This window comes from Hypanus sabinus, chromosome 20, assembly GCF_030144855.1.
Source record: "Hypanus sabinus isolate sHypSab1 chromosome 20, sHypSab1.hap1, whole genome shotgun sequence".
In the NCBI taxonomy this organism is placed as follows: domain Eukaryota; kingdom Metazoa; phylum Chordata; class Chondrichthyes; order Myliobatiformes; family Dasyatidae; genus Hypanus; species Hypanus sabinus.
The window spans coordinates 1,909,089-1,933,955 of record NC_082725.1 but is presented as its reverse complement, the minus strand read 5'-3'; the positions used below and the strand labels follow the sequence as shown (position 1 = coordinate 1,933,955).

The window sequence follows — 24,867 nt, the reverse complement described above, 5'->3', positions numbered from 1 at the left end:
GTAAGTAGTTCAAAAACAGAAAATTAAAAAAATGTAGAGAGTTAGTGTTCAATGTCCATTTAGAAATTGGATGGCCTATGGGAAGAAGCTGTTCCTGAAACACTGAGTGTGTGCCTTCAGGCTTCTGTACCTCCTACCTGACTGTAACAATGAGAAGAGGGTATGTACTGGGTGGTTAGGTTCCTTAATGATGGATGCCACCTTTCTGAGGCATTGCTCCTTGAAGATGTTGGATACTACGGAGGCTAGTACCCACAATGGAGCTGAATGATTTTACAACTCTGCCCTTACTTTGATCCTGTGCATTAACCCCCCCACCAAATACCAGATGGTGATGTGGCCAGTCAGAATACTGTCCGTGGTATATCTTTAGAAGTTTTCAAGTGTTTTGGGTGACAAGCCAAATCTCCTCAAACTCCTAATGAATTATAGCCTTCTTTATAGCTGCCTCAATATGTTGGGACCAGGTTTGTGTTCCCCTGTCTTACCCTTTCTGAAGTTCACAGTTAGCTCTTTGGTCTTGCGTTGAGTGCAAGGTAGTTGCAGTGACACTACTCAACTACAGTGGCAAGTTTGTGAACCCTTCGCAATTATCTGGTTTTCTGCATTAATTATTCATAAAATAATAGACAAATGCAATTTGTCTACACTAATAACACACAAACAACTGTACTTTTCATGTCTTTATTGAACATTTTTTAATCATTCACAGTTGAGGCTGGCAAAAGTATGTGAACCCTTGAATAACTGGTGGAACCTCATTTAGCAGCAATAACCTCCACCAAACATTTCCTGGAACCGCTGATCAGACTTGCCCAACACCGAGGAGGAATTTTAGACCATTCCTCCATACAAAACTTCCAGTTCATCAATATTTTTGGGATACCTTGCATGAACAGCCCTCTTCAGGTCATGTCACAGCATCTCAATTGGGTTAAGATCTAGACTCGGATTTAGCCATTCCAAAACACGAACTTTCTTCTTAAGCCATTCTGTTGTTGATTTACTCTTGTGTTTTGGATCATTTGTCTTGTTGCATCTTCCAACTTCTATTAAGCTTCAGGTAGTAATGGCCTACAAGTCCTGCCAGAGTTGACGTGCATCCAATGTCACCTCCAACCTAGCAAGGAATTGTTTCTGAGCTCTTTGCTGTTGAAATAGCCCTCTGCAAATCACAGCTGGCTTTCTTGTACAGACTTGGGTTGCCAGACTAAAGTGCCACAGACCTAACCCTCTGTAGACTACAAACCTCCTGGTTCATCCACTGCTTTTGATTTGTCTTGTGGTGTGTCTTGAAGCAGGTAAAATATAACGATAGGATTTGGAGAAGGAAATCAGAGCTTGAGGCCGAGACAGCTAAGTGCAGCTAGTGAAACGGCAATAAGGGAAGGCAAAGTTGCCCAGGAGGTCACAAGTGGAGGGTTGAAAAAGCAGTAGTGTTTACTGAAAGTGGGAGGTGAAGTGCAGTCAAGAATGTAAATTTGTTTAGCATTGGGTGGAAGAATTGGTTGGATATGAACGTTGGTGACAGCTAAGGTTACAGGGAAAGTTCTGTGGAAGATTAACGGTGCAGTCCATGCACATTGAAGCTGAGTTATACACAAGTTGCTTGTTAGTCAAGCTTGCTTCACAAAGAAATCTTTTAGTCATGTTCAGTAGATAATTTAATAAACAATATCTTTTTCCAAGGAAGCAATAAGTAATTTTAGATCTTTGAACAAGATATCAATATATTTTTTAAGATTATGGTGTCTTTGGAATAACTTAATACATTTTTACAGTATCCACAGCTGTTTGCAAGACTACCTATAAGAATGCAATCCGGAATCCTGCTATATGGGGCGCCTGGGACAGGAAAGACGTTAGTAGCCAGTGTTGTCACCAAAGACAGTGGAATGAACTTCATTAGTGTTAAGGTACTATACCACCACAAACACTTTTGCTAATAATTTGTATCACGGTAGTTACTCCTTTTGCATAAACTTCATTCCCATTGCTCCTGACTCCATTTTGTAAAATGTTGTAAGTACATCAGTTGGATTGATGCATTTTGCTGTTTTAACAATGTATTTCTGTTGAACTAGGCCTGTCCACAGCATGTAGTCCATTATTGACTGTTCAATTAATTTATTTCTTGCATCCATCTCACAACATGAGGGAATAAAAGTCTTTATGTTGCGTCTCCGTTGCTATGTACAAATGATAAGGAAGGGAAATGTGGGAGGAAAATGCCCAGACACTAAGATTATGTACATATTGTTTTGTATGTATGTATTTACAGTCAGATACAATGTAGTCAGATATACAATCAGATCAATGTGTATTGATCAATCTGATACCCTGGTGAAAGAAGCTGTCCCAGAGTCTCTTGGTCTTGGCCTTGATGTTACTGTTTGCCAGAGAGAAGAGGCTGAAACAATTTGTGTTTGGGGTGGCTGGAGTCCTCTGCTTTAACCTCTGTCCCTTCCTTTGCTGATCAACAATTTCACTCTTTCATACTCAGTAATCTCCCATTTCTGTCCCTTCCTTTGCTGGTTGATGATCTCGCTCTTTCATACTCAGTAATCGTTTTCATTTCCATTCCTTCCTTTGTTGACAATTGCATCATCTGTGTATTCTTCCTTTATCATTATCTCTTAAATCCTCTTCCATCTTCCCAACAACTTCTTCTCCTTCAAAGGTATCCTTTAATCTCACCTCCAGAACTAAACAACTGGGGAGCCTTAGGATTGATTTTTGGGGAGGAAGTCTCTGCTTTCATTATGCAAGGTTTTCTCCGGAGGAATGGCTCTGTACGTAGTTGATGTAGTAAGAGAAAGTCTTGCCAATGTTGGACTTTGGTATTATAGGAAGGACTATTTATCTAGTTGTCCTATTAACTTTGGGGAGTTACAAAACAGTTTACAAGCAGTGAAATGATAACAACTTGTTAGTATTTATTCTGAGAGGACAGGGATTCTGCCCAGACCATCATGGGTAAAGCCCTCCCAACCACTGAGCATATCTACATGAAACGCTGTCACAGGAAAGCAGTGTCCATCATTAGGGATCCCCACTACCCAGGTCATGCACTCTTCCCGCTGCTGCCATCAGGAAGAAGATACAGGAGCATCAGGACTCACACCACCAGGTTCAAGAATAATTCTAACCTCTCAACCATCAGGCTCTTGAACAAAAGGGGATAACCACTCAACTTCATTTCCCCCCATTATTGAAATGTTCCCATGACTAATGGACTCATTTTCAAGGACTCTTCATCTTGTGTTATCATTATATTTGCATTGGCACTGTTTGTTGTCTCAAATTGAAAGGAAATGAGATGATTTGGTGATATAGGTTGTTTGAAATGTAATCTTTGACCAGGGCTACTTCAAATTGGAGCACACAATCTGTTGGATCTATGTGAGGGAGGAAACAAGGTGGTTCAGCATCAACAAGGCAGGTTCCTTTAGCTGCTGTGTTCCTTCAGTACTGCACCAAAGTGTTAACAAACATCAAAAACACAAGAGGTTTGGATTTGAATCACTGAACCAGATAGGTTTCTACCCAAGTTAATTTTCTCCCCTAGTCTTCTTTCTTTTTCTGAGGCAGTTTCCATTAATAAACCTTCATAACTGCCCCAGATCTACCTGCTGAAATTAATAGTCATTAAACATTGTGATCTGAAAGGCCAGCTAGAAATTTTTATTTCCTTTGAGTCTGACATCATCAAGTGTAAATAGCAATGAGTCTCCACATGGAGAGAGGAAAAGACACTTGTGTCACTCTTTTATAGAACTCAGCGGAGCAGAGCTAGCAAATGATCATTCCTCTTAAATAGAATTGCAAGAGTTTGGTGAAAAAGAATATAAGTAAATCTCTTGAGTTTATATAAATTCACAGACTTAAAATCCTTTTTCTGCAGGGCCCCGAACTGTTGAGCAAATATATTGGTGCAAGTGAGCAGGCGGTTCGTGACGTTTTCAGGAGGTATGTTGTATCTGTCGATATCTGTTTTCGGGAGGTATGTTGTGATGCTTTGGGATGGATGTTAATTCAGTTTAAACTTGGCATTTGTATTTTTTTTAGTGCTTCACTAAAAAAGTGAATGGTTACAGCAAACATGAGGAAAAATGGATTATTGTAACAGTTAACCTGTGATGATCAGAGGTTTTCCTTTAACAGAGAATTCCCTACATCCACAGAGAGTTTAAATATTTGCTAAGAGTGTCTGCAAACCAGAACAGGGATCTTCTGTTGTGTGTATTTGGCAGCAGAGATCAGAACTATATCAAGAATAGTTGTTCAGTCTGTCAGGAATTGAACATGTAGGAAGTTGGAGATGAATAGAGGAATTTCTGTAACACAGAACAGAGACCTGAACAGCACTGGGATGCACTATAACCCCACAAAGCTGTGACAAACTAAATTAACTAGTAATTAAATCTTTAGCTAAGTTAATCCCTTCTGCCTACACAATGTCTGTATCAGTACCCCTCGTCTATGCATATTTATTTGTCTATCTAAGAGCCTCTTGAACTTCACTATTGTATCTGCCTCCAGCACCAGCCCAGGCAGCCATCACTCTCTGCGTGGGAGGGGGGAGGGGAAACTTGCCCTCATATCTCCTTTTAACTTATCCCCTCTCACCTTAAATGCATGACCTCTGATATTAAACATTTCCACCCTTGGAGAAAGATTCTTTGTATCTTCTCTATCAATGCTTGTCATAATCTCATAAGCTTAGATCTCCATTCAGCTGCCACTGCTCCAGAGAAAACAACCTCAGTTTGTCTGGTGTCTCCTCGTACCTGTCTAACCCAGACTGCATTCGAGTCACGTCAAGTCAATTGTTATTGTCATTTCGACCATAACTACTGGTACAGTACAGTAAAAACGAGATGTTTTTCAGGACCATGGTGCTACATGAAACAGTACAAAAACTACACTGAACTATGTAAAAACAACACAGATAGAACTACACTAGATCACAGACCTACCCAGGACTGCGTAAAATGCACAAAACAGTGCAGGCATTACAATAAATAATTATGAACAAGACAATAGGCATGGTAGAGGGCAGTAAGTTGGTGTCAGTCCAGGCTCTGGGTATTGAGGAGTCTGATGGCTTGGGGGAAAGAAACTGTTACATAGTCTGGTCGTGAGAGCCTGAATGCTTCAGTGCCTTTTCCTAGATGGCAGGAGGGAGAAGAGTTTGTATGAGGGGTGCGTGGGGTCCTTCATAATGCTGTTTCCTTTGCGGATGGAGCGTGTAGTGTAAATGTCCGTGATGGCGGGAAGAGAGACCCCGATGATCTTCTCAGCCGACCTCACTATCCGCTGCAGGGTCTTGCGATCCAAGATGGTGCAATTTCCAAACCAGGCAGTGATGCAGCTGCTCAGGATGCTCTCAATACAACCCCTGTAGAATGTGATGAAGATGGGGGGTGGGAGATGGACTTTCCTCATCCTTCGCAGAACGTAGAGATGCAGCTGGGCTTTTTTTGCTATGGAGCTGGTGTTGAGGGACCAGCTGAGATTCTCTGCCAGGTGAACAGCAAGAAATTTGGTGCTCTTAATGATCTCTACTGAGGAGCTGTCGATGTTCAGCAGGGAGTGGTTGCTCTGTGCCCTCCTGAAGTCAACAACCATCTCTTTTGTTCACATTCAGAGACAGGTTTTTGGCTCTGCACCAGTCCATTAGCCGCTGTACCTGCTCTCTGTATGCTGACTTGTTGTTCTTGCTGATGAAACCTACCACGGTCGTGTCATTGGCAAACGATGATGTGGTTTGAGCTGTGTGTTGCAGCACAGTCGTGGGTCAGCAGAGTGAACAGCAGTGGACTGAGCACACAGCCCTGGGGAGCCCCCGTGCTCAGTGTGATGGTGTTGGAGATGCTACTTCCGACCTGGACTGACTGAGGTCTCCCAGTCAGGAAGTCTAGGATCCAGTTGCAGAGGGAGGTGTTCAGGCCCAGTAGGCTCAGCTTTCCAATCAGTTTCTGAGAGATGATTCTGTTGAATGCTGAACTGAAGTCTATGAACAGCATTTGAACGTATGTCTTTTTTGTTCAGGTGGGGGGTGATGGCAATGGTGTCATTCGTTGATCGGTTGGAACGGTACGCAAACAGCAAGGGGTCCAGTGAAGGGGGCAGCAGGGTCTTGATGTGCCTCGTGATGAGCCTCTCGAAACTCTTCATGATGATGGTTGTGAGTGCAATGGGATGATAGTATTTGAGGCAGGACACTGAAGACTTCTTCGGCATGGGGACAATGGTGGCAGCCTTGAAGCATGTTGGAACGATGGCACTGCTCAGGGAGATTCTCCTGAACACCCGCTGCTCTACTATGATGAAAGTAGAGCAGTGAATGTGATGTATATGGATTTTAGCAAGGCATTTAGACCATAAGACGTAGGAGCAGATTTAAGTCATTCAGTCCATCGAGTCTGCACCGCCATTCCATCATGACTGATCTCCGATTTCACGCAACTCCATACACCTGTGCCTTCTCGTCATATTCTTTGATGTCCTGACTGATCAGGAAGCGATCAATTTCCATCTTAAATATATCCACGGTCTTGGCCTCTACTGGGCTCTGTGGCAGAGCATTCCACAGATTCACTACTCTCTGGCTAAAAAAAAGTTTCTCCTTACCTCTGATCTAAAAAGTTTTCCCTCAGTTTTGAGGCTGTGTCCTCTGGTTCTGGATACCCCACCTTAGGAAACATTCTGTCCACATCCCCCCTATCTAGTCCTTTCAATATTCAGTAGGTTTCAGTGAGGTCCCCACGCATTCTACTAAATTCCAGTGAATACAGGCCTAAAGCTGCCAAATGCTCCTCATCTGTTAACCCCTTCATTCTTAGGATCACCCTTGTGAATCTCCTCTGGACTCTCTCCAATGACAGCACATCCCTTGTGAGATATGGGGCCCAAAATTGTTGACAATACTCGAAGTGCAGCCTGACTAGTTTCAGCATTACCTCCTTGCTTTTATATTCTATTCCCCTTGAAATAAATGCCAACATTGCATTTGCCTTCTTTACCACAGACTCAGTATGTAAATTAACCTTCTAGGAGTTTTGGATGAGGACTCGTATGTCCCTCAGCACCTCTGATGTTTGGACCTTCTCCCCATTTAGATAACAGTCCACACTATTGTTCCTTTTACCAAAATGTATTATCAGACATTTCCCAACACTGTATTTCATCTGCCACTTTTTTGCCCATTCTTCCAATTTGTCTAGTCCTGCACTACCTACCCTCCAGCTATCTTCCTGTCATCCACTAACTTTGCCACAGAGCCATCAATTCCATTGTCTAAATCACTGACAAACAATGTGAAAAGTAGCGGTCCCAATACTGACGCCTGAGGAACATCACCAGTCACAGGCAGCCAACCAGAAAAGGCCCCTTTTATTCCCACTCGCTGCCTCCTGCCTGTCAGCCATTCCTCTATCCATGCCAATATCTTTCCTGTAATGCCATAGGATTTTATCTTGTTAAGCAGCCTCATGCGTGGCACTTTATCGGATGCCTTCTGAAAATCCAAGTAAATGAGATCCACTGCCTCTCCTTTGTCCACTCTGCTTGCTATTTCTTTGAAGACTCTAGCAAATTTGTCAGGCAAGATTTTCCCTTACAGAAACTGTACTGACTTTGACTTATTTTATCATTAATCTCCAAATACCCTGAAGCCTCATCCTTAAAAATAGTCTCCAACACTTTTCAACCACTGAGGTTAGGCTAACTGACCTATAATTTCCTTCTTTTTACCTTACTCTCTCTTAAAGAGTGGAGTAACATCTGCAATCTTCCTGTCCTCCGGGACCTTGCCGGCATCAAGTGATTGTTTAAAGATCATGACCATGTCGTTTCCTTAGCTTTTATGCAGTCTTTAACTTCCCTTGTCAGCCATGGTTGCCCATCACTGCCATTTGAGAACTACTTCTGTGGGACATATCTATTCTGCACCTTGTGAACTATTCCCAGAAATTTCAGCCATCTCTGCTCTGCCGTCATCCCCACCAGTATCCCCCTCCAATCCAACTGGGCAAGCTGCGCTGACATGCCTCCGTAATTCCCATTGCGATACTGATACCTGTGACTTATGTTTCTCCCTCAAATTGCAGTACAAATTAGTCATATTATGATCACTGCCTCCTTCCTTATTAGGGAGCTTTTACATTAAGCTCACTAATAAGATCTGGGTTTTTACACAACACCCAATTTAAGATAGCCCTTCCCCAAGAAGGCTCATGCACAAGCTGCTCTAAAAAGCCAACTTGTAGCCATTTAACAAATTCCGTCTCTTGCAATCTGACATCAACCTGATTTTTCTAATACCCTTGCATATTGAAATCCCCCATTACAATTATGTTGTTACCCTTATTACATGCCTTTTCCAGCTGCCTTTGCAATCTCAATCCCACATCTTGGCTACTATTTGGAGGTCTATATATGATTCCCATAATGGTTTTTTTTAAACCCTTGTAGTTTCTTAACTCCACCCACAAAGATCCAACATTCTCTGACCCTTTGTCACCTCTTTCTAAAGAAGCAATGCCATTCTTACCAACAGAGCCACACCACCGCCTATGCCACCCTAACTGTCCTTTCGATACAAAGTATGTCCTTTGATGTTTACCTCCTAACTATGGCCTTCTTTCAGCCACGACTCAGTGATGTCCACAACGTCACACTGACCAATTTGTAAATGCACCACGAGTTTGTCCACCTTATTCCAAATGCTGCACATGTTTAAATACAGTGCCTTTGGTCCTGTGTTCTTCACCCTTTTGAATTTTGCCTCTGCGATATAATTTAACTCTTTACTCTGTCTGCATTTGTACCCAGTCACTGACTTGTCCTTCCTTACATTTATGTTATGTTCATCATTTACTTGTAAACCTGCTAGTTCACCCTCAGCAGTATCATAGTGGTTCCTATCCCCCTGCCATATTAGTTTAAACTGCTCCCAACAGCTCCAGTAAATCTGCCCACAAGAATGTTGGTCCGCCTCGGATTCAAGTGCACCCGTCCCTTTTGTACGGGTCACATCTCCTAAAAAATATTGTCACTTGGGTGGAAAAAAAACTGTTTAAACACATTATGTCAGCTGGTTTCAAAACTGAATTCTTTAACAAAAATGAACAGGCTTCTGCATTTTGATCTGCAGGGCAGAAGCTGCCAAACCTTGCATTCTTTTCTTCGACGAGTTTGATTCAATTGCACCTCGCCGGGGTCACGACAGCACGGGGGTGACTGATAGAGTCGTTAACCAACTGCTTACACAGTTGGATGGGGTTGAAGGCTTACAAGGTATTTGCCATTTTTGGTTTTATTTGACAAAAATGCACAAAATGAATCGGGTATCTTTTATTTTTCAGCGGCAACATGGTAGTGTACCAGTTAGCATTATGCTTTACAGCACCAGTGATCTGAGTTCAATTCTTGTCACTGTCTTAAGCATTTGCATGTTCTCCCTGTGTCTGTGTGGGTTTCTTCCTGGTACTCCAGTTGCCTGCCACCTTCCAAAGGTGTACAGACGGGTTTGTAGGTTAGTCGGTCACATGGCTGTAAGTGAGTGGCACAGGCTCGTCAGGCCAGAAGGGGTTATAACTGGGCTCAATCTCTAAACAAATAATAAAAAATAAAATCTTGAAGACGAGATGAAGATTAAGGAAGGCTTAGACTTGTACTGAAGAGAAATGTCCCTGCCCTATCACTGTGGCTGTAAAGTAGTGAAATACATGTTGGTGTTGGTGATTGAATCGAATTATTAGTAGCTACCTCTCAGCAGTTCTGTATCCCTGAGTCAGCCCACTCCAGTAACTTGAGCACAGAGGTTAGTTGAAAACGCAAGGGCTAAGGTTATGTTATGGAAATCCCTCAAACAATCCCAAGGTCTATTTGAAGAAAGGGATTCCTGGACTACTTTTACCCTTCTGTTAGAATTCTCTTGACATTTGCACATTTCCTTTATAGCTGTAAATTTATTGCACATTTTTCTTACAATAGTGAACTAAAACTTGCTTTCAGACATCCTAGGGCTATGAAAATTATTTTATAAGTGCAAATTCATTTTTGTGAAAGAGGGCTTTCATTTGACTGAATTGGAATTTGTTCAATATGGATAGTGGTGCTAGAAAGTTCATGAACACTGTAGAATTTTCTTTATTTCTGCATAAATATGTCCTAAAACTGGACAAAGAGAAGCTGATTAAATAAACAACACAAAAACATTATACTTGTTCATTTATTTATTGAGAAAAACAATCCAATATTACATGTATTTGTTATAAAAAGTGTATGACCTCTGGGGTGATGCCTTCTACAAAAGCTATTTGGAGTCAGGTATTCTAATCAATGATTGGGGGTGTGGGTTGTAGAGGCGCCCTGCACTATCAAAAAAATACACAAAGTCAGATTACTGACAGAGTTGCTCTTCTCAAGCAAGATCTGTTTTTGTTCATCATACCTCCATCAAAATAATTTTAAAGGACCTTAGAAGAATTGTAGAGATGCATAAAGCTGGAAAAGGCTACAAAAGCATTTCTAAAGACCTGACTGTTCATCGGTCTACAGGAAGAGAAATTATTTACAAATGGAGGAAACTCAGTACTGTTGCTACTTTACCTAGGAGTGGGCATCCTGCATAGGTCACACCAAGAGCACAACGTGCAATGCTGAAGGAGCTGAAAGAAAACGCAATGATAACAGCAAAAAACCTGTAGAAATCTCTGTTCACGTATCCACTTTAAGAAAACAATGAATAACGATGGTGTTGATGGATGTACACCACGGAGGAAACCAAACAAAAATATTGCTGCACATCTCAAGTTTGCAAGAAACCACCTGGATGTTCTATAATATTTCTGGGACAATGTTCTGTGGACAGATGAGGCAACAGTTGAACTTTTTGGTAGAAATGCACATTGCTATGTTTGTAGGGGAAAAGGCACTTAACACCAACACCAAAACCTCATTCCAACATGTGAAGAATGATTTGGGGCTGCTTTGCTGGACACCTTGCAGTTGTTGAAGGAATAATGAATTCAAAATTGTATCAAAACATTTTACAGGAGAATGTCAGATCTGTCTGTCACCTGAAGCTTAACAGAAGTTGGATAATACAACAAGAACGAGATCCAAAAATCAAGACTAAATCAACAATAGAATAATTTAAGAAGAAGAAAATTTGTGTTTTGGAATGGCCGAGTCAAAGTCCTGACCTTAATCCTATATAAATGTTGTGGAAGGACCTGAAGGAAGCAGTGGATGCAAGGAAACCCACCAATATCACAGAGTTGAAGCAGTTTTGTAAGGAGGAATGGCCTACAATTCCTCCAAGCTGATATGCAGGACTGATCAATAGTTACTGGAAACGTTTGGTTGAAGTTATTGCTGTGCAAAGGGGTCACACCATTACTGAAAGCAAAGGTTCACATACTTTTTCCAACAAATACATGTAATATTGAATCATTTTCTCAATAAATAACCAAGCAAGTATAATGATTTTTGTGTTATTTATTTAATTGGGTTCTCTTTATCTAGCTTTAGAACTTGCTTGAGGATCTGATCACATTTTAGGTCATATTTATTCAGAAATAGAGGAAATTCTACAGGATTCACGAACTTTCTAGCACCACTGTATATTGAATATATATCAAGTGAATTTAAATCAACTTCAGAGATCACTACTAGTGAGTCAACCATTTGCATGGATTTTCAGTGTCTCACTCTTGAAGTGCATCTTGTGTTTTGTTGAACAAGCAATGAAATCTTGAAACTGAGAATCGTTGAGTAACGATGTGTGTTTATTGGTTAATATAATTATCTACACTGTTGTCCACAGGGGTTTATGTTCTGGCTGCCACAAGTCGTCCGGAGTTGATTGATCCTGCTTTGTTAAGACCAGGTCGTCTCGATAAATCAGTGTACTGCCCACCTCCTGATCAGGTAAGGAAGCGGTTTCAGGGCTATCGTTGGGAAAAGATTACAGAACCCATTTGAGGTTTAAAGACTTGTCTCAATGAAAAATATGTCACTTGCAAAGTAATGTTTAGTTTCAATGTTTGTGAATGCTTGGAAGTTGCGTTTGTTATATGCACATGTCAATTTTAGCTGTTTCCCTGCTGGTGTACATTGCATGGATTCAAAGGTACACTACACTCTGGCCACTTTATTAAGTACATCTGGACACCTGCTCATTAATGTAAATATCTAATCAGCCAAACATGTGGCAGCAACTCTACGCATAAAAGTGTGCAGACATAGTCAAGAGCACAGGAGCACCACAGGGTTGTGTGCTTAGTCCCCTGTTCTACTTGCTTTACACCTACGACTGTGTGGCTAAGTACAGCTCCAACACCATTTGATACCCCTGTTGAGGGCTGTATCAAAGGGGGTGATCAAAGCTCCAAGTACCTGTCCTGGAGTCTCTTATCTGCCTCCATCACTGTCGCTGGCAGCCCAGTCCACGCACTCACCACTCTGCGTTTATTAAAAAAAAACAACTTACCCTTGACAACTCCTCTGTACCTATCTCCAAGCACCTTAAAACTGTGCCCTCTCATGTTAGCCATTGCAGCCCTGGGAAAAAGCCTCTGACTATCCTCACGACCAATGCCTCTCATCATCTTATAAACCTCTGTTAGGCCACCTCTCATCCTCCATTGCTCCAAGGAGAAAAGGCGAAGTTCAGTCAGCCTACCGAACTACTATCCATGCTTCTTTCCTGTGTCCACAGAATCGCCTGTCTGACCCCCCGACTGTAGAGTCCCCTATCACTTTGCCATACCCTTCTGAGCCATGGTGTCAGACTCTGTGCCAGAGGCCTGGCTAATGTTGCTTCCCCCAGGTAGGTCGTCTCCCCAACAGTACTCAAATAGGAGTACTTATTGTTAAGGGGGGCAGCCATTGGCATACTCTCTAGTATCTGACTCTTGCCCTTCCCTCTCCTGACTGTTACCCACTTATCTGTGTCCTGAGGCCCTGGTGTGACTACTTGTCATATAGCTCTTTTCTATATACATCCCACATCCGATACCCAGGACAGAACACTGGCCTCACAGGCATACTTCCTATTCCTATTCTTCACAAGTAGCTTATCTCGCCTTGACCCGTTGAGCCAAAGCCCTCCTACTGGATCTGGATCTAATACAAAATTTTAAAAACTCTTAAGATAAAGAACACAATAATAATAATAAAAACACAATAAATATAAATACATTGATTATGCTATTATAAAGTTATGCTAAGCATAGGAGTGTCTGTACATGAAGTGACTGACAGGAAGTGATAAAGTAGTTGTAGGAGGATAGATTAGTATGTGGAGGTGCTTATCAACCTTATTGCTTGAGGAAAATGACTGTTTTTGAGTCTAGTAGTCCTGGCATGGATGGTATGTAGCCTCCTCCCTGATGGGAGTAGGACAAACTTTCTGTGAGCAAAGAGGGTGAGATCCTTCGTGATGTTATTGGCCCTTTTCCAGAACCTTGCTGCATATATGTCTTTGATGGGTAAGCTTGTACTAGCGATGCGTTGGGCAGTTTTGACTACTTTTTGGAGAGCCTTCCTGTCTTTTGCAGTGGAGTTCACTGTTGATCGTTTGCCATGTAGACTCAGCGCTTTCATTCTTCTCAACATCTTGCTGGACTTGTCCTCCAATTGATACTCATATAATACAAAGTGAAAGCAAATGATTTGAGCTGAATTATTCAATTTGCTTATGTTACAAGGTTCATACACTGTGCTCTCCATCTCCTATTTCAGATGGCACGTTATGAGATTCTGAAGGCATTGAGCCAGACTTTACCTTTGGCTGATGATGTTGACTTCCAGCAGATAGCAAGTATGACCGAATATTTTACGGGAGCTGACCTCAAGGCTTTGCTCTGTAATGCCCAGTTGGATGCCATTCATGGCTGTCTGTCGTCGAGTGTACTGGGAGTAGGTAACCTTTTTATAAGAGTATCTAACTCAGTGATACATGGGAGTAAATTAAAATGTAGTGGCTCTGGGTGCATTTATACTTGAGGGTTAACATTATCTGCATTCCTGTGCATGCTGTCAGTTAATTTGCAAAGTGAACAGGTCTAGAATTCAAATGCAGGCAAGCAAAAAGGGTATTTTACAGCTTTTCTTGTTGCACTTCCGCTGTAACCTGGTAATCACCTTACCACTTCAATTGACCATTCATATATAATGTCAAACCTTATTTGCCTTCTACTCACAGTTATTTGGCCTCAAGTACTTTTTGAATACATGCAGCTTTAATTTAAATAGTTAGTGTCCTCGTGTTGTGTGGAGGAATGTTCCAGTTTCCTTAAGACATAGAAACAGAATTAGGCCATTCGGCTCATTGAGTCTGCTCTGCCATTCCATCAAGGCGGATTCATTCTCTCTCTCAACCCCATTCTCCTGCCTTCGCCCCATAACCTCTGACACCCTGACTAATCAAGAACCTGTCAATCTCTGCTTTAAGTATACCCATTGACCTGGCTCCTTTGCATTGTTAGTACAGCACAATCTGAGGATGATGATCGCATTTCAATGTAGTTACTGCTCTGCTGCTTGGTACTGGCTGCAGAACCACTTGTCAATTTGCACCGTGTTCACGTCTGGATGTTTTCTGTACAGAACTATCTGAATTTTGTTAATGGAATAGATTTACAATATATAGCACAACATTGATTTTAGCAAAAAAAAACCTTCAGTGTGATATTGCATTTTATTGATTCAATAGGCTTTCAGCTAATTTTCTCCAGCTATGGGAAGAAGTAAAAGGAATATGTAGCATAGAAACAGCAATTTAACCAATTTGTTCTGTGTCACCATTTACACTTTGGTGAAACTCCTCCATCCTTATTAATTTCTATTAGCCCCAGCCTTGACTTCTTTCTCCTGCATTTGCTTATCTAGCTTTCCCATAAATGCATCTGTTCTTCTCTTCCCCTCAATCACACCTGGCGCCAGAACTCTTCTTCTCTCTAGAAATTGATGCTTTCACGCAAACTGCTGCTATCTTTGGTCTTTCCCAAAAGTGGGGAGACAAACTGTACATTCTATCAAATGTATTTGGTAATCTAAATACATCACTGTGTAGTAGAAATAATACCCAGCAATTTCCTGTGAGTATTATTTCTGCACAACCTTTTGTGCCTCTTCATCCTTTTCATAAGATGTTGACCAGAATTCTTCATCAGGTTGGGCTTTAACCAAGGTTCATCAGAACTTCAATTATTATTTTGTATTTTGGTACTTCAGCCTTCATGAATAAAGTACTGCGTACAGGAGATAGATGTTATGTTGAAGCTGTATAAGATGTTGGTGACGTCTAATTTGGAGTACTGTGTGCATTTTTGGGCACCTGCAGGAAAGATATCAATAAGGTTGAAAGAGTACTTAGAAAATTTACAAGGATATTATCGAGCCTTGAGGACCTGAGTTATAGAGAAAAGTTGAATAGGTTAGTACATTATTCCCTAGAACGTACAAGATTAAAGGGAGATTTGAGAGAGGTATACAAAATTATGAGAGGTATAGATAGGGTAAATGCAAGCAGGCTTTTTCTACTGAGGTTGCATGGGACTACAACTAGAGGTCATAAGTTAGGGGAAATGAGGTGGAACTTCACTCAGCTGTCAGCAGAAGGGGGAGATGCGGGTTCGATTTCAACATTTGGATAGATACATAGATGGGAAAGGTATGGAAAGATATGGTGGTAGTACAGGTTGAGGGGTCTAGGCAGATTAATGGTTTAGCACGGACTAGTTGGGCTGAAGGGACTGTTTCTGTGCTGTAAGACTGACTATTTAGAATAAAGCATAATAAAGAATAATATGACCTTGTGTAGAAAAAAATCATATGTAAGTGAGTAACAACCTGCAAATTAGTTCTCATGTAATTTGTTGAATGTTACATTAGTTTATTTTATAGTCTTTATTTTAGATGTATCTTCGACATGGTATAAATCAATAGTATTATAAGTACTGAACAGTCATAGTTATCCCAGAATTTCTCCATAGAAGCCCACTTGACATCTTACACTAATTTTCCCTCCTTTGTCGCAGTCAGCCAGTTCTCTGTTGAGCATATGCTGCTGAAGCACACTCTAATTCATTCTCTTCTTGAAAGAAGCCTATTGGTAAAGTAAGATTGCTTTCGAAAACCATGTCAACCATTTATTATCAGTGTTTTTAATGTATCCCTCCTCTGAATGATTTCAGTATCTTTTCTCCCACTGATTTGTTGCTTCCTGGATATAATGCTGGTACCCATTAAAACTCCAGCGTTCTATCATCTTTAATAATTTATTAATTAATGGTAATAAAACTCCTATCAGCTCTTCCCTAGAGAAATATGGTGTATTGACAAATGTTTATTGAATATTTTACAATATGATTGTACTGTTTCTAATCTTCCTTTATTCCACCCTGTAAAATGCTATATTAACCTCAACGTTTCTGCCGTCCTCCATACACTTATCAAATTTGTACCATCAATTGCATCAGTCCTGATGAAGGGTCTCAGCCTGAAATGTGGACTGTTGATGCTGCCTGACCTGCTGAGTTCCTGCAGCAGATAGTGTGTGTTGCTCTGGATTTCTAGCATCTGCAGAATCTCTTGTATTTACCATCCATTGCTTAGTGACCTCCCTCCACAGCTTGCTTTATTTTTTTATTTGTGGGCCTGTGGATATCTTGTTTCATTTCTCAGTTTTAATTTGATTGATCCAATACTTTCCATTTTTATTTTAGTCCACTCTTTAGTTTTTGTATTATCACAGCTGCCGATGCTCTCTGCTGCACATATGTTTGGTGGACTTCTCATTCCTCAGTATTTCCTGTATCTTTATTCAGAATCAGAATCATTGGCAATTTTCTTGTTAGTGGCAGCAGTACATTGCAATAGATATTACTATAAATTACAATAAGAAATGTATATTAAAAATTAGCAGTGCGAAATGCAAGGGGAAAATAGTATGGCAGTGCTCATGGGTTCATTCAGTAATGTTACAGAGAGGAGAAGATGCTGTTCTTCAAACACTGTGGATCTTGGACTCCTGTGCCACCTCCTTGATGGTGGCAATGAGAATGGGGCATGTCCTGGGTGATGGGGGCCCTTACTAATGGATGTCACCTTTATTGAGGCATCACCTTTTGAAGGCACCCTGTATGATCGTGTGGATAGTCAGAGGCTTTTTCCCAGGGCTGAAATGGTTGCCACAGGAGGACACAGATTTAAGGTGCTGAGAAGACATCGGGGTAAGTTTTTTTACTCAGAGAGTGGGGAGTGCATGGAATGGGCTGCCAACAACAGTGGTGGAGGCAGATATGATAGGGTCTTTTAAGAGACTTTTGGATAGGTACATGGAGCTTAGAAAAATAGAGGCCTATGGGTGAGCCTGGTAATTTCTAAGGTAGGGACATGTTCGGCACAACTTTGTGGACCGAAGGGCCTGTATTGTGCTGTAGGTTTTCTATGTATGCTTGGGAGGCTAGTGCCCATGATGGAGCTGGCTGAGTTTACAACTTTCTGCATCTTCCTCCAATCCTGTGCAGTGGCCCCTCCATACCAGTCATGCTGCCTTATCAGTGTTGTTTGTTCCAGTTTTAAAAATGATGTATTTATCTAAAACTTTGGTGTTCTATATACTTCCCAGAATTGTTCATTTTATCTCCTGAATTTTATTCTTGGGTATTTTTTTTCCTAAATCCTTCCTGGTCCTCAATTTGTTGTTATACCTGCTATTTAATCTAAATGTTGTTATGTGCCTGGGAAAAATGAAAAAAAAAACAGAAAAATGTAATATCAGATTATCATTTAAATGGTAAAGAAATTACAGAATGTTGCTGTGCAGAGGGACTTGGGAGTGCTTGTGCATGAATCACAAAAGGTTGCTTTGCAGGTGCAGCAGGCCATCAAGAAGGCAAATAGAATTTTGACCTCCATTGCTAGAGGGATTGAATTTAAGGGCAGGAAGGTTATGCTGCAAACATACAGGGTACTGGTGAGGCCACACCTGGAGTACTGCATGCAGTTCTGGTCTCCTTACTTGAGGAAGGATATACTGGTTTTGGAGGCGGTTCACCAGCTCGATTCCAGAGATGAGAGGGTTAGACAATAAGGAGAGATCGAGTTGCTGGAATTTAGAAGAATGAGAGGAATGAAAAGGATAGATAAAATAGAGGCAGAAAAGTTGTTTCCACTGGTAGGTGAGAGTAGAACTAAGGGACATAGCCTCAGGTAGGCGGAGATGAGCCTATGACCAGATCAGCCGACATCTTTTTGAATGGTGGAGCAGGCCTGACGGGCCAGATGGCTTAACTTCCAACAGCATATGCAGCTCCCAACACAGCATGTGGCTGGCTGATTCTAATGCCATCTTTATTTGGAGTGCTCACAACTATCTTCCAGCCACTGATACTAAAATCAAGTAACTTTCAGAGAGCAGTTAAAATCTTCACAACTCAGTGTTGATCATAATGTTGGCATAATAGGTGCAGGTTTGAAACTTAACCTAATGAATATTCCAAAGTAGGACAGGCAGAAATGGAGAATGACTGGGCTGTATTCATTTTTAAAGTTTAACTATCTTAATATGGAACATTATCAATTTTTTTTTACCTCTTGTTTACCCTCTAACTCCTAAAGGCATTTTCTTTGACAATTTAAAAAGGGTTAAACATTTGGAAGCAAAGGGAAGAAGGATTTCTTTCATATAGAACTGACGGAGGGTCACTGGGCAATCTCTATTCAATGCAAACAGTAACCGAGTTTCATCACATTATTTATTTGTATTTCTCTCCATTGATTTAAAATTACTTTGCATTTATATTGCTTCAAACATAGTTTTAAATATTGCTGATGTTTTCTGAGTGATACTGGCTGATTCATGCATGCTAATTAAATATAATTTTGCTAATTTGTTCTAGGATATACGTTCAGGCTCTGATAGTGATGTGAGCTTATCTTCCATGATCTTCTTGAATCATAGCAATGGCTCTGATGAATCTATGGGAGATGTGGAACATTCCCCAATTTACCTGGACACCAGTGAAATAGTACCTGATGATCCATGTCCTAATATTTGGCGCCTATATTTTGGTAGCTCATATGAATCAGAACTGGGAAATGGAACCTCTTCAGAACAGGTCTGCATTTTTTCGTAAAGAAATAAATAAATTGTATTATTCCTGGTTTGACAATTGCTTTAAAATTAGATTAATGCTTAAGCTAATTAAACATTATGTTAGGGTGCTGCACAGAGATGTTGTACGTCTTCCGTAAGAAATATTTTGCTACCTTCCACCTCTAACCACGCATTACTATTTGCGCACATCGGCTCAGAACTGGATATGTGGCTGTGGTCTGCAGCCATCAATACAGCTCTGAACTGAGTGACTTGTGCTGTGGCCGCATCTCCTGGACTGGCTTTCACTCGCCTTGGCGGCTCGTGGCTGTGGAGTAAGTTTTCGGGATTTCATGGTTTGATGTTTAAAGTTCTGTGTGTTATTTGTTTGCTTTTTGTTCATTGCGTGATTCATTCTTTTTTTCTGCATGTTTGATGGTCTTGTGTGGGGTTTTCTTTAAATGGGATCCATGTTTTTGTTTTGTGGCTGCCTGCAAGAAGACAAATCTCAAGGTTGTATACAAACTCTGATAATAAATGCACCTTGAACTTAATTAAAACACTGCTGGAATGAGAATACTAAATGGACAAAATTAGCTTTGTTTATGAACTAGCTTAGGGATAATTCAGAAAACAGATCAAGATGGATTGAGAAAGAGTAAACTGTTTCTCTACGCACAGATGATGAGTTTCTAGTAGTTTCTCTTTTACCTCTTTTGCAGAAGATCTATTCTTTCTAAACAAAGGGAATACAATAGGTCCCCAGGCAAAGAGAAATCTATCTTGTGTTGCTGTCCTCTTCTAGCCAGCCAAACATGTAGATATTTATTTGCATTAACCAATGGGGAAAAAAACCTGTTACAGAATTCCTGATCAAGTTTGTGTTTAATTGTGTAAATATTCATAGTCCCTTATCAAACAAAACTTCAATCGCCATTTAGATGAAAGCACAATCCTGGCATGCTTTAAAATTGTTTAAGGTTGGTTTGAACTGAACAAGCATATTTGTTTTACATTAATGCTCTACAATTTTTTTAAAACCAGAATTCTCAGTGTTTGTCGGGACCGAACTCCCTGATCCATGATCACACTATTACATCTGCAAGGGACACCGCATCTTCTCACCTTCCTTTATACATGCTGTCTTTGCAAGAAGGATACCAGGAACTTTCACAGGAGCAAGTAGAACAATTACGGATGGACCTAAACATTATTAAAGCAAATATGAAGAGCAAAAACATGGTAACTTCAGTTTTTAAAAAAAAATCGAGTAGAAAGACTGTTACTGAAGTGGCTGTATCGAATCAGTTTCATGATCTAAATTTATTACCTTTTTCAAAGGCATCTCTTCTGAGTTACAGTAGAGACTTGGGCAAATAATATTGTTTTGGGGCAGCCAATAGATTGACAGCAGTGCTTATTTGTAGTTTGGTTGTTATAAATTCTGTTTTTGGTGGTGGTGGGGGGGGGGGGGGGGGGAGAAGCAGATTCACCTTTCTAAATTTAAAGTCCCAAATGCAACTCATAGGTTCTATGTGAATGGAAGCACCAGGCTTTCTGTTTCACTGTCATTAAATCATTAACATAAAGTATTCTGAGGTTTCCAAGCCTAATATTTTCATAGGACGATTCTCTATTGTTCTTGTATTACTCAAAGTGAAATGAGAGTAGGTTACAAAGCAGCACACACAAAACATATTCTTGAAATGAATGCTAACATTGCATTTGCCTTTCTCACCACATACTCAACTAATGACTTTTTCAGTTGCCTTCTGTTGGTTTTTAAAAGCTTCCCAATCCTCTAACTTGCCACTAATTTTTGCTGTATTATATGCCCTCTCTTTGGCTTTGTAATTCAGAGGAAAAGTTAGCTATTGGCAGTTAAATTAGAGAGAGCCAGAATGTACTTATTTCAAGATATGCATTCCAAGCCAGCTGTGTATTAACTTTAAGTACTACCTTGACATGATTTTGTTTATCTCTGCTGCTATACACTACTTTGCTAGGAACCTGCATGAACTTGTCCTTTCTGCCAATTCTCCCTCAGCCATGGGAAGTTTTGTGTTTGTCTGTTATTGTGACCTAGATGAAAATCAGACCACATTTTATGACCAACTAATGCAGGAAAACAGGTAATTGCAAAGGGTTCACAAACTTTTTCTTGTACATCTCATTATTTTATTTAGAACAGTGCAGAACAGTCTCTGTTGGCCCAATATGCCACACCACCTGGCAACCCATTTATTTAACCGCAGCTTAATCATATGACAATTTATAATGATCAATTAACCTACTACTCAGTACCTCTTTAGACTGTGAGAGGAAACACATGCCGTCACAGGGAGACATACTAGGCCTCATCAATGTCTTCTACAATTTCAACATAACTTACCAACTCCTGTACTCAATACTTTGATTTATTAAGGCCAATGTGCCAAAAGCTTTCTTTATGACCCTGCCTGTGACACCACTTTCAAAGACTTGTGTACCTATTCCTAGATCTCTTCGTTCCACCACACTCCTCAATGGCAGACTGCTCGCCATTTAAGTCCTACCTGGGTTTGTCCTCCTAAAGTGTAATACCTCAAACTGGTCTGCATTAAACTACATCTACTATTTTTCAGCCCATTTTTTTTTTAGCTGGTCCAGATCTCACTGCTAGCTTTGATAGCCTTCCTCGCTGTCCACTCCAATCTTGGTCTCATCTGCAAATTTGTTGATTCAGTTAACCAGATTATCATCCAGGTCATTCATAAAGATGACAAACAGCAGCGGACCCAGCACCGATCCCTGTGGCACACCACTGGTCACGGGCCTCTAGTCAGAGAGGCAACCATCTACTACCACTCTCTGGCTTCCTCCACAAAGCCAATATTTAATCCAGTTTACTGCAGTACAGCCCTCTTGGAAGTTTTCATGTTTTATTGTTTTACAACATTGAATCACAGTGGGTTTAATTTGGCTTTTTTGACAGTGATCAACAGAAAAAGACTCTACAAAGTGATCCAAATTAATTAAAAAGTATAAAACAAAATAATTGATTGCAATAGGTATTGACACCCTTCAAGTCAGTATTGAGTAGATGTACTTTTGGCAGCAGTTACAGCCTTGAGTCTGTGTGGATAGGTCTCTATCAGCTTTGCATATCTGGACACTGCAATTTTTCCCCATTCTTCTTTACAAAACTGCTTGCATGAGGATTGTGAGTGAACAGTCCTTTCATTTCCAGCCACAAATTCTCAATTAGATTCTGGACTCAGACTTGGCCACTCCAGCACATTAACTTGGTTGTTTTTAAGCCATTCTTGTGCAGTTTTAGTTTATGCTTAGGGTCATTGTCTTACTGTATTCATGCTACCTTCCAGGGCCTGCTGCAGTGAAACATCCCCTCAGCATGATTCACAGTAGGGATGGTGTGTTTTCAATGGTGTGCAGTGTTTGACTTACACCAAACACTGTTTTGTCTAATGGCCAAAAAGCTCAGTTTAGTTTTCATCACACTATAGAACCATCTTCCAGCTGACTTCAGAGCCTCCCAAGTGTCATCTGGCAAATTCTAGCCGGCATTTCATGTGAGATTTTTTCAGCAGTAGCTTTCTCATTACCACTCTCCCATAAAGCTGCAATTGGTGAAGAACCTGGAAAACAGCCACTGAAGTTTGTAACTGCTCCAGAATTGTCACAGGTCACTTGGTGGCCTCCATCACTAGTCCCCTTCTTGCATGGTCACTCAGATTTTGAAGACGGCCTGCTCCAGGCAGATCCAGAGCTGTGCCATATCCTTTTCTTGATTGACTTAACTGTACTCCAAGGGATATTCAGTGACAGAGATTTTCTTGTATGCATCTCCTGAGTTGTGCTTTTCAATAACCTTTTCATGGAGTTGCTTGGAGTGTTCTTTTGTCTTCATGGTGTAGTTGGACTGCAGCGGTGTGCTACACGCAGCGCTGAAATAACGACATGCAGTTGGCGAGTTGCAGTTGCAAAAGAGATTGATTCAAACTTTGCGGCCTCGCTTTAAAGCCTTCCTGTTCCCGCCCTCCCCGGGCGGGAATGCTGTAGGGGGCGCATATTCACAGTCTCGTCCCGCGTGCAGGCTTTTCTCCTTGCTGGTGAAGAAGGCCTGGTGCCCTTTTTGGGACCGGCGTCAATGCTGGCGCGCACCACTTTGTGAGCCAGTTCGAGTGCGCTGGGAAGTGGGTCGCCACATAACCCCCCCCCCCCACCCCGAACCGGCAATACACCCCCCAATGTCCTCAGTCTGGGTCAGACTCTGTTTGGGAGGTCTGCCTCTGCACCGTGGTGCCTGAATCTCGACTGGCTGCACCGTCCACATGGGCCGGTTTGAGTCGGTCCACTGTGAAAACCTCTCCCCCCCCCCCCCCAATGTCCAGCACGAATGTGGACTCATTGTTTCTGATTACCATAAATGGCCCCTCGTAGGGCCGTTGTACAAAAACAAACGTACAGTTCTGCAGGTCTTTGGGTACGCAGGTCAAGTTCTGCCCATGCTGTGAAGTGGATATGGGGGCCAGGTTACCAAGTCTCTCATAGTCTGTCCAGGACTGCTGTGGGTTCTTCCTCTTGCCCCCTTGGGGATGGTATGAACTCTCCTGGGACGACTAGGGGCGTACCGTACACCAACTCGGCCGACGAGGTGTGCAGATCCTCTTAGGGCGCCGTGCGGATTCCGAGCAGGACCCAGGGAAGCTCATCCATCCAGTTAGGCCCTTTCAGGCAGGCCATGAGATCCGACTTCAGGTGATGGTGGAAACGCTCCACTAGTCCGTTCGACTGTGGGTGGTAGGCAGTTGTGTGGTGCAGCTGTGTTCCCAACAGGCTGGCCATAGCTGACCATAGGCTGGAGGTGAACTGGGCGCCTCTGTCGGAGGTAATGTGGGCCGGTACACCAAAGCGAGATACCCAGGTTGCAATCAGTGCTCGGGCACAGGATTCGGAGATGGTGTCAGTGAGCAGGACTGCCTCTGGCCATCTTGTGAACCAGTCTACGATAGTCAGGAGGTGCCGCGCTCCTCGCGACACTGGCAGGGGGCCCACGATATCTACATGAATGTGGTCGAAACGCCAGCGGGTGGGGTGGAGCTGCACCTTGGCTGTCTGGCAGTGCATGCACGTTTTGGCCCATTCACTGACCTGCTTGCAGACTCCGTGCCAAACAAACCTGTTGGCTACCATCTGGACGGTTGACCTGATGGAGGGGTACGCTAAGTTGTGAATGGAGTTGAAAACGTACCGCTGCCAGGCTGCCGGGACGATGGGGCGGGGTTGGCCAGTGGTTACGTCACAGAGTAGGGTCCTCTCACTTGGGCCTACGGGGAGGTCCTGCAGCTGCAAACTGGAGACTGCAGTTCTGTAACAAGGGATATCTTTGTCTGCCTGCTGCACCTCCGCCAGCGCTTCATAGTCTACCCCCTGGGACAAGGCTTGGATATTAGATCTGGAGAGAGCATCCGCCACAACATTGTCCTTTCCCGAGACATGCCGGACATCCATCGTGTATTCAGAGATGTAGGACAGATGTCACTGATGGCCGGACGACCAGGGGTTGGACACTTTCGTGAACGCGGTGAAGGGCCTACCTTCTAAGAAGTACCTGAAATGCCGGATTGCCAGGTATAGCACCAACAGTTCCCAGTCGAAAGCACTGTATTTGAGCTCGGGTGGTCGTAGGTGTTTGCTGAAGAACTCCAGGGGTTGCCAGCAACCCTCGATGAGTTGTTCCAGCA

The 24,867-nt window shown here is 41.9% G+C and overlaps 1 protein-coding gene across 3 annotated transcripts in view; it reads left to right on the top strand.

The window, feature by feature from the left end:
* The window catches only part of pex1 (peroxisomal biogenesis factor 1), a 99,211-nt gene that overhangs the window by 64,939 nt on the left and 9,405 nt on the right, over positions 1 to 24,867 (top strand). For all 3 annotated transcript variants that reach the window (XM_059944936.1, XM_059944937.1, XM_059944938.1), the window contains exons 16-22: positions 1,782 to 1,916; positions 3,905 to 3,969; positions 9,161 to 9,303; positions 11,840 to 11,943; positions 13,759 to 13,935; positions 18,924 to 19,142; positions 20,165 to 20,362. In XM_059944936.1, coding sequence (XP_059800919.1) covers positions 1,782 to 1,916; positions 3,905 to 3,969; positions 9,161 to 9,303; positions 11,840 to 11,943; positions 13,759 to 13,935; positions 18,924 to 19,142; positions 20,165 to 20,362 — 1,041 coding nt within the window. The remainder of the gene's footprint in view (positions 1 to 1,781; positions 1,917 to 3,904; positions 3,970 to 9,160; positions 9,304 to 11,839; positions 11,944 to 13,758; positions 13,936 to 18,923; positions 19,143 to 20,164; positions 20,363 to 24,867) is intronic.